Raw genomic sequence first — 8,851 nt, 5'->3', positions numbered from 1 at the left:
TCGCCAAGGGCAGCCACCACAAAGAAGTCCAACAAGCTGCGCGCCGGCAGCACCATCGGCATTGCCATCGTCTTCAACAGCGTCCTTTAGGAAGGTGGCGGCGGCCGGCGGCTGCGAGATCGCATGCTCCACAAACGTTGTCTCCGGTGCCGATTGTGTGATGACTTGCTCGTGCGCATGCATGTTGTATGCTAAGGAGAAAGAAAAAAAATAGATGAATTGGTTCAAAGTCTCACCCTCGGGGAACGTGAGCTTCATCATGGGATGTGTTGCTGGCTTGCTGCGCGCGTGTTGGCTGCGACGTGGTGGCTAGATGTGGTGAGTTGTGGTCTCCCTCCCGGTTGTAAGGTCCTCATGTATTTATAGGCTGGAGGTGGAATCATCGGCCGCCGCACGCCGGTGCAAACTTTTCAATACTTCTTCTTCTTGCACGCCTTGCACAAGCAAGGAAAGAAAATATAATACTTACCCTCTTTAAGTCATGCATGCCTTCCAATGATGATGAACAAAGTCGGTTTGCCTTCGTTTGTAAAATTGGGCAAACTTCCGATTACACGCACACGTCCGGTCATGCCTTGCACCAGGTATTCTTGTTTTTTCTTGGGATTGTACTAGGTATTCGGGTATACATATACACGCCAGCTTGCCGCGGGCCGAGATACCCGAATACGTATACATAATACTTGGCAAAGCTTGTCATATGAATGCCATACTTTTTTTTCTTTTGAACGTGCATGCATAAGATGTGTACACATGATAATAAGCCAATTATTATTACACGTGGGTAGGAGTACTTGGTACCTATGATCTGCACTTCAAATTCATCCAATATTAAAGAAAATTATGTGAGACCTTCAAAATAACAATAATAAAAATTTAACTAATAAAACTCATCGAACGAATGTCCCCTCGTCGAGTTGAGCTTGAGTGTGAAGAAAATCGAGGTTGACTCGACGAATACTTTTTATTCGGCGCATTGTTCATATGCGGTCTGGAGAGCAAACTCAGAGATGATATCTCCGTGATGACGTACGCGTTGTTTTGAAGATGATTGGTTAATAATTATGTGATTAGTGTAGGCATATCCATCCACACTTGTGTTCTCTAGGGAGCTCGTTGGATCGAATAACATGCATGCTGCCAGCAAACAAAGCAACCCTATCATGTCTTCATTCCATGGCGAAACATCATGCCTTTTCCTAAAAACAAAAACAAAAAAATTTAGCAATCTCGTCGCGACCGTCTAGCTGCTACGGTGCCAGCCGACTTGATTGGAGGGTTTCACAGATTCACGCTGGCCGCACTGGCGCGTTGCACTGCTCCAGTGATCTCCTTGTGTTGATGTAGGCAAGGCATCGATAGACTGTCGATAGCTCCCCTTCATTGAATGAATCGCCACGCTTTTCGCGGCGAGGCAATTTTGATGGTATGCCGGAATTCCATCGGCCTTATGGATGATTTGTGGGGTTGATGTTGCCGCCATGCTTCATTGTTGTTGGAGATGGGTGCCGGAGTTATATCGGCGCCACCTTTACAAGTGCACAGATGCCGCCTTCAAGCGCCCATCATGCGTGTCGGTGTAGACGATTGGTCACCGGGACGTCAGTGGCGGCATCATGGATCCAAATTGTGATGGTCTGAGAAGAAGCGTGAAGATAAGAGGATAAGGGGGGTTCAAATTAGAGAAGATGAGAAGCGAAGTTGGAGTTGGAGGAACGCAGGATCCGCCTCGAGGAGACCAAGGCGAGGGTAAGCATCATTGTCGAGGAGAACTATGTGGTGATGGTGGATCTAACTACACTGGATCCTCTACAGAAAGAGTGGTGGGAGATGAGATGGGCGGAGATCATGCACGAAAGAAGTGTAGCAGCAGCTACTGATGTTGCTTCAGCTGCAGCTATTGCCGCTGCTGCAACAGCTACTGGTCATGGTGGTCGTGCTCTGGCAACCGGTAGCGATGGTATCGTCTAGGGCTCCGGTATTGCTTTACTTTTTTTTTGGAAAAACTTCTAATCTATTCATTTTTAATCATGGCAGTACAACAAATACCAGAAATAAAAATTACATCCAGATTCGTAGACAACCTAGCGACGACTACAAGCACCGAAGCGAGCCGAAGGCGCGCCGCCGTCATCGCCCTTCCATCGCCGGAGCCGGGCACAACTTGTTATAGTATACAGTCGGGAAGTTGTCGTGCTAAGGCCCTATAGGACCAGCACCCCAGAACAGCAACCGCCGCCGATGAAAAATAACGTAGATCGGAAGGATCCAAACCGAAGACACACGAACGTAGACAAACAACGACGAGATCCGAGCAAATCCACCAAAGATAGATCTGCCGGAGACACACCTCCACACGCCCACCAACGATGCTAGATGCACCCCCGGAAGGGGGCTAGGCGGGGAGACCTTTATTCCATCTTTAGGGAGCCGCCGCCGTCTCGCTTTCCTGAGTAGGACACAAACCCTAACAAGATTGAAAAAAACGACTAAAAACGGAGCCCTCCCGCCGGCACTTGCCAGGATCCACCGCGCCTCCATGGCCCTAGGGCCACCGGAGACGAGGCGGACCTGCGCCGGCGCCGGCGAGAGGCACAAACCCTAACTTTCTTTCTTGGGGGAGGAGGAGGAGACGGGGACTACCTCTATTAAGTGGATGATGGGATTTCTACCGAAATCTTTTGAAAGTTTGAATAAGTACTTTGTCTGGCCCCATCTTCTAAAATATTTTGAATTTGCAATGTTTCAATTAGCTTTGGAATTAGTTGATGCATTCATCCTTTTCCCTAAAAAGCTTACAAACAACTGGAAATCTCTTTTGTGATACCTGAAAAGTGTCGGCGCAGACCAGATCCCGCATTGCGGTACAATTATGCGGCATCTGGTCTACGCCGACGCCTTTCAACGGCAGAAACAGCTTTGCGGTTTACCACTCGGGAGTAGGTTCCGCGAAATGCTGTATCTGCTAGAGTTGCTTTTACCTCCACCGTGTTTCCCAAACCTAATACTACTACAAGTATCTAAGCAATTGTATTAAATATACATAGAGAAACTACGAAAAAAGGGGATTTTATATTATGCCTACTATTTCCTGTTGTAAAACTTTCTCGGTAAACTACCTACTATGTTTTGTGATGTTTTTAATTGATCTGGAACAATTGGATTAATTTCAATTTGGACTGAAATCTAATTTTTACCTAATAATAAAGCAAATTGGATTTCTTTCGTCCGTCATGGCATTTTTCAGAAAAGTCACTGTCTTTTGTTGAAATCAATCCGCCGTCCGGATTTAAGTTACGCCCGAACCATTATTTTTCATTTTTTGAAACCCCCCCCCTGATGTTTTAGGTAATTCATCCGCGGATCATATTTAAGTCAAACAAATGCTTTTTAAAAGCATCCGTATCTTTTAAACCGTAACTCCGATTTGAACATGTTATATATGAAATTTGATTAGAAAAATATGGAATATGAATATGAGATTATTTTTACCTGTTAAGTATTTTTAAATATTATTTTAAAATATATTTGAGTCAAACCAAATGATTTTCTAAATTATCTGTATCTTTTAAACCGTAACTTCGATTTTGACATATTATATATGAAATTTTATTAAAAAAATATGTGGAATCTAAATATGATGTTAATTTTACCTGTTAAATATTTTTAAAATATTGTTATGGAAGCAAACTTATAATTTATAGCGCAAGATTCATTTTTTTCATACCAGCGGCGATCCGGATTGTAAATAAACACCCCACTATAACCATATATGGAAAAGAAAAAATCGATAACTACACATGCATACCTCTGAAAAATGTCGCAGGGGAAAACAACATATTTCTCATCGCGAGAGTGAGAGAAAGTGAGAGAGAGAGAGTGGGAGAGAGAGACGCCTTAGGATTAACCATATTTAACACATGTTTTTTGTTGTTTTGTGTGAACACCGAGGCCATCGCCGGCGAGGGTGAGAAGGAGGATAAGCGGCAACACAAATATGATGCCTCGTAAAAATAAAGGAGATGGATCTATTGTGGTCTTGAGTGATGGTTGTTGAGTTAAGAGCGTGTATTATGTTTTCTCTCCCGTTGCAACGCACGGGCTCTTTTGCTAGTAACAAACAATTTGAGTTCTTTGGCAACATTAGTTAAATTTTATTTTTTTGATCAACGTTTTTCATTTTTTTAAACAAGTAAAATGAATATTTTGGGCGAAATTGAAATCCGAAATTGCTTGCCCGGTCTGCGAAGGACAGTTCCTTGCCATCCAAATCTCGTGCCCTGTAGCGCTGCCATGTATGATCATCCAGGAGCCGGGCACAATATTATCGTGTGTATAGCAGCAGCAGCACTCATGAAAATCTCACCCTGGGGAGACACGCCACCGATGCCCACTGTAGCTTTCATCTGCGGTCTGCCTCTCCTGCTAAGAACAATGAACCAGAAGGGCTCGGCGAAGCCCACGCCCCGTGCCTAGCTTGGACCATCCACAAGGCAACCAACGGGAGCAAGACGAGGAACGTCTTCTCCGGCCCGGCGTTCCACCGCTTGTATGGGCAGCTTCTTCCCCAACACCGGTTGCCGCGCTCAGCCGCCGGGTTCTCCTTCCTTGGTAAGCGCCGCCGCAATCCCTCTCTCCCACGCGAGACATGTTTCCTGCAGTAGTTCTCGCTGGACTTGTCTTAGTCGGCGTTATTGGAAGGTGATTTGACCCACCGGAGGGCCGCTTGATCAAAGCGGGCGGCATCTTGAGTCGGCGAACATTTTTTTTGGAAATTGGTGAAACAATTTTTCAAATTCACAAATATTTTTTTAACAAAATTTTTAAATGCATAATATTTTTTTGAATCAGTGAACAATTTATGAATGATTAACTATTTTGTATGTTGTGAACAGTTTTTTTATTCAGATATTTTCCATTCATGAATCATTTTTGAATTGGCCAAATTTTGTTCAATTTCATTAACATTTTTTAATACATGAACTGTTTTTAAATGATAATTTGTTTTGATTTCCTGAACATTTGTTTCAAAATTTCAAACATTTTTTGAATAAGCGAACTTTTTTACAAAATCGCGAATTGAATCCACAACATTTTATTTAAAAATTATTATTTTTATAACTTTTTATAGAGAAAAAAATGGAAAATAAAAAACGAAATTTATAAAACAGGCCGCCTAGGTATGTGCTGCCCCAAAAGTGCACGCTGCGTCTTCTCCCAGCTCGCACACTATAGGAGGTCCCTACTGCATGGGCCAGCCCAGGTGAGCGATTCCCCTATATAGAACATTTTTTTATCACTTATAGGTAGCATTGGTGAGTAATATTTTGCAATTTTAGGCTCAATTTCTATGACGTTCCGACAGAATAGGTGCTAGGATTTTTTTTGGGGGGGGGGGGGGGGGGGGGGGGAAAGTTAAAAAGAAAACAGGCATTACTGCCTACTAATGATCACTTTTGCGTATTGCAGTTTGCCATGGGTTTCTTTGCAAGTCTTGTAGTGTTCATGCTTGCTGATAGCCCCTTCCAGGTAATGCCCGCCAGCAAACCTTTAATTTTTCCTTTACATACATATATCAAATGAAATATTTGTCTTGTTCCCTAATTAATTTCCTTTGCAGACAACAAGCATGGGGTCAGCCATCGTATGCAAGAACGTTCGAACTGGAAACAACCAATTACATTGAGGTGCCTATTTGGTTGGACCAAACGGCAGACCTCACAAGAGCATCACAAATAGTTTTTCACCCGGTATTACCGCCACAACAACTTCACCTGCCGCCACATCCATGGATCTTCCAGCTTCTAAGGGGCCTTCCACTACCTGGAGGAAATGGTCATGAAGCCATCGCGATGGCTATACGGCCAGACAACAGGTATTGGCTCGGCTATTTCACCTTTCGCACTGGTCGTTGGCATGCGTTTGCGGGAGCGGAGGGATTCTTCGAGAATCCAATTCCGCTGGGTTTCGACAGTAGCTACAAGACTCTGGTAGGAGGATGGAAGAATCTTCAGTACGTGCCATTAGGGAAAACTGCGGCAGAGCAGGCGGTTACAGCGCTCTATTGGTCTAACTTCGGAACCAAGAGAACAAAGAAAGCTCTTAAGAAGTCAGCAGCAGGACTGCTGGTAATGTTTCTCGAGGGCCACCGGTTTTTCCCCATCAGGAACCACGTGGAGCAACACTGGAATTCAGACAAGCCAGTATTCCTTTCTGAAAAACTAGCCCGGTTGGTGGTCAACTGGTCTGACATTAGCTGCTCAATATCATATTGGGCTGTCACCGGCGATTGGGCGTCCGGAGACGACGCACAATACCTCATTGGATTGAACATCGGGGTGAGCACCGTGGGGGAAGCGCTTTCAACTATCTACCCAATTCTGCAGGCAACATCCTGCAGGCAGTATCCATGATCCTGCAAAGGGGCCCCCAGTCAGTCACTCGACGGATGATCGAGAGAGTTAGACTAGATGCTGTGTGGTGTTGCTACGTACTAGGGTTGTTTTTATTTCAACAAATTTGCTTCCATGTATTTCCCTTTCCTTCAAAGTTGGCGACTGTGCCCGTCGGCGCTGTCCATGGCCAACAGCATTAGAGTAGTGTAGGGTTACTTTCTCTATCAGTGTATTCACAACCCTGTAACACCAACGGTTTAATTAAATTCTTCTGCAGTTTGCATCGTCCATTCTCACCTTGCATTTGCATAGCATGTCCTATTTGTAATACAAGTTACTCCTGGGACACTTGGTTTTTCCATTCCCACCTCTACCATACATTGTGGTCTAACTCTAGTTTCATCTACTGTTCTGGTGGAAACAACCAGGTGGTAAATAATTTTTAAATCACAAGAAAGTTACAAGCATATATTTGTTGCTACTTTCTAAAAATTGTTGTGGTGTTCAAGGAGATGCGCCTAACTGCTGTTTGATTGAATAGACAGGCCATCATATACGTTCTATATATTTCTACATGTTAGTTGATATCTTCTGTATGCAAAATTCTGCACTAGTCTTTTGGTATTATTAGGACTAGCACATATGCCCGTGCGTTGCAACGGGAGATTTTTATTTTTGCAAGAAGCATCGAGAGAGCTAATTGATGTGTCCATCAAAATGGTCTCCGCAGCGGTGGGGCGACATAGCGAAGAGTTGCGGTGTTCCCACGGGTCATGTTTGGCCCGCGAGATCTTCATAGTGGTGGGGTTGGTCGGTGTGGTGGGCACCACTCAACTCGCGCCCTTTTTTTCCTTCGGGTCCGCCTCCGTGTGTAGGTTAGGTTGCCTGCTCATTTTGTGGCTGCACGGTGACCTTCGGGGCATAGTTGTTTCGATGACACTCTCCTACAAGGGCGTAATCGGATGGATTACTAATTTAGTGAATCCCATTTCATTGCCATAATCGGCGCATAACCAGGTAGTCTTAGCGCTTACTTGCCTACATTTTTTTAATCAGAGCCAAACCAACATATCCTCTTTTATTGGCATGTGCCTGTAATTTCTTTTAATTATAGCCAACCAACATATTCTCTTTTATCATCGAATGGCAAGTGGAATGCACAACAGTTCGCGTCCGGGTTAGGCCACTGGCAATTAACCAAACGACATGTGTTTGTAACACACGAATAAAAATCTAAAACAACCACTGAGTTGAAAGATTAGACTCATGACCTCATTATCTCGAACACGTGCTGATTGTCATTCGAACAAACAGGTCTTGCTAAAAAATGGCCAAAACGAATGTTTAAGAAAATAATGTAGCGTAACAGTCGAAACATTTTCTCATTGTTTATCTTTTTTGAGATTTTCAAAAAATAAAGTAAAAATTATGAAATTCTGATTATTCTTCGAAATATGAACAATTTTTAAATCCTAATTCTTTTTCTAAAAAAATGCGAGCATTGTTTTTGAAAATTTCATTAAATTTTGAAAAATATGAACAAAAGTTGAAATGGTTTTTAAAATTTGACAAACATGTTTTGAAAACATGAACCACCATTTAAGAAAATAATTTTTTTAAATTTGTGAAAACGGAAACATGTTTTGAACATTGAAAACAATTTTTTAAACATGTTTTTCAAACACAAAGATTACTTTAAATTTTTGAACACTTCAATAAGCATGAATATTTTCGAATTTGTATCATTTTCTAAAATACGATTTATTTTGAAAATCTCAAACCGTTTTGGAAAACGTAAACACTTTTTTAAAAATTCGAACATTTTTTAAATTTGAAAAAAATGGAATCAGTATAAAAAATTTAAAGATCCAAACATATTTCAAAATTGGTGCAAAATTTTGAATTCTGCTGATTTTACGAAAATTTAAACAAAAAATGGAATTCTGAAATAAATGAAAAACAGAATTTATGAAAAAATAGAAAAATAAAAATAAACTTGGAAAGAAAAATATAAAAAAGAAGAATAAAAGGAAAATAAAAACAGAAACAGAATAGAGAAAAAAACGAAAACGGGCGGATCCAATTTTGGCGCCATGTGCCTAATTTTAACTATTTGCCGCGCTGTGCGGTATATAATGTTTTTTCAGATGAACGGGCAGGAAAGAAACGGGCTTGCTTTCCTGGGCCGAAGCATGTGCGGCCCACGTAAAAATTTCGGAACAAAACTGTTTTTCTTTTACGGACGCATAAAAATTTAGTACCACCTTGGATAGAATAAAAATCTTTTCGATGATGAACGGATGAAAATTTTTAGAGAAACGAACCTTGCTTTATTAGTAGGTAAGATAAGATTGATCTTAAGACACTATTAGATGATGACTCACCAAGTACTCTCACAGTTTTCATGAAATTGCACAAGGTTCTCTCACAATTGTTATTTCTTTTTGCCGATAGAA

At 42.0% G+C, this 8,851-nt stretch overlaps 1 protein-coding gene across 1 annotated transcript; it reads left to right on the top strand.

The window, feature by feature from the left end:
- Positions 1-1,782: 1,782 nt before the first annotated feature.
- Positions 1,783-6,671, top strand: LOC125518261. The gene is made up of 3 exons (XM_048683162.1): positions 1,783-1,944; positions 4,431-4,549; positions 5,621-6,671. Exons 1-3 carry the CDS (start codon positions 1,783-1,785, stop codon positions 6,411-6,413), a joined length of 1,074 nt encoding a protein of 357 aa, XP_048539119.1. The 3' UTR covers positions 6,414-6,671.
- The last annotated feature ends 2,180 nt before the right edge of the window (positions 6,672-8,851 follow it).

Source organism: Triticum urartu, chromosome 7, assembly GCF_003073215.2.
Source record: "Triticum urartu cultivar G1812 chromosome 7, Tu2.1, whole genome shotgun sequence".
Lineage (NCBI taxonomy): Eukaryota > Viridiplantae > Streptophyta > Magnoliopsida > Poales > Poaceae > Triticum > Triticum urartu.
This window is presented reverse-complemented; position numbering and strand designations above follow the sequence as displayed.

What these genes read in the sequence shown, in the direction of transcription:
- LOC125518261 (XM_048683162.1), top strand. Translation starts at nt 1,783, where the DNA reads ATGGTGGATCTAACTACACTGGATCCTCTACAGAAAGAGTGGTGGGAG. An exon ending in GTCATGGTGGTCGTGCTCTG is followed by an intron (nt 1,945 to 4,430) that starts GCAACCGGTAGC and finishes TCTCCTGCTAAG; the next exon opens with AACAATGAACCAGAAGGGCT. An exon ending in GGCCCGGCGTTCCACCGCTT is followed by an intron (nt 4,550 to 5,620) that starts GTATGGGCAGCT and finishes TTTCCTTTGCAG; the next exon opens with ACAACAAGCATGGGGTCAGC.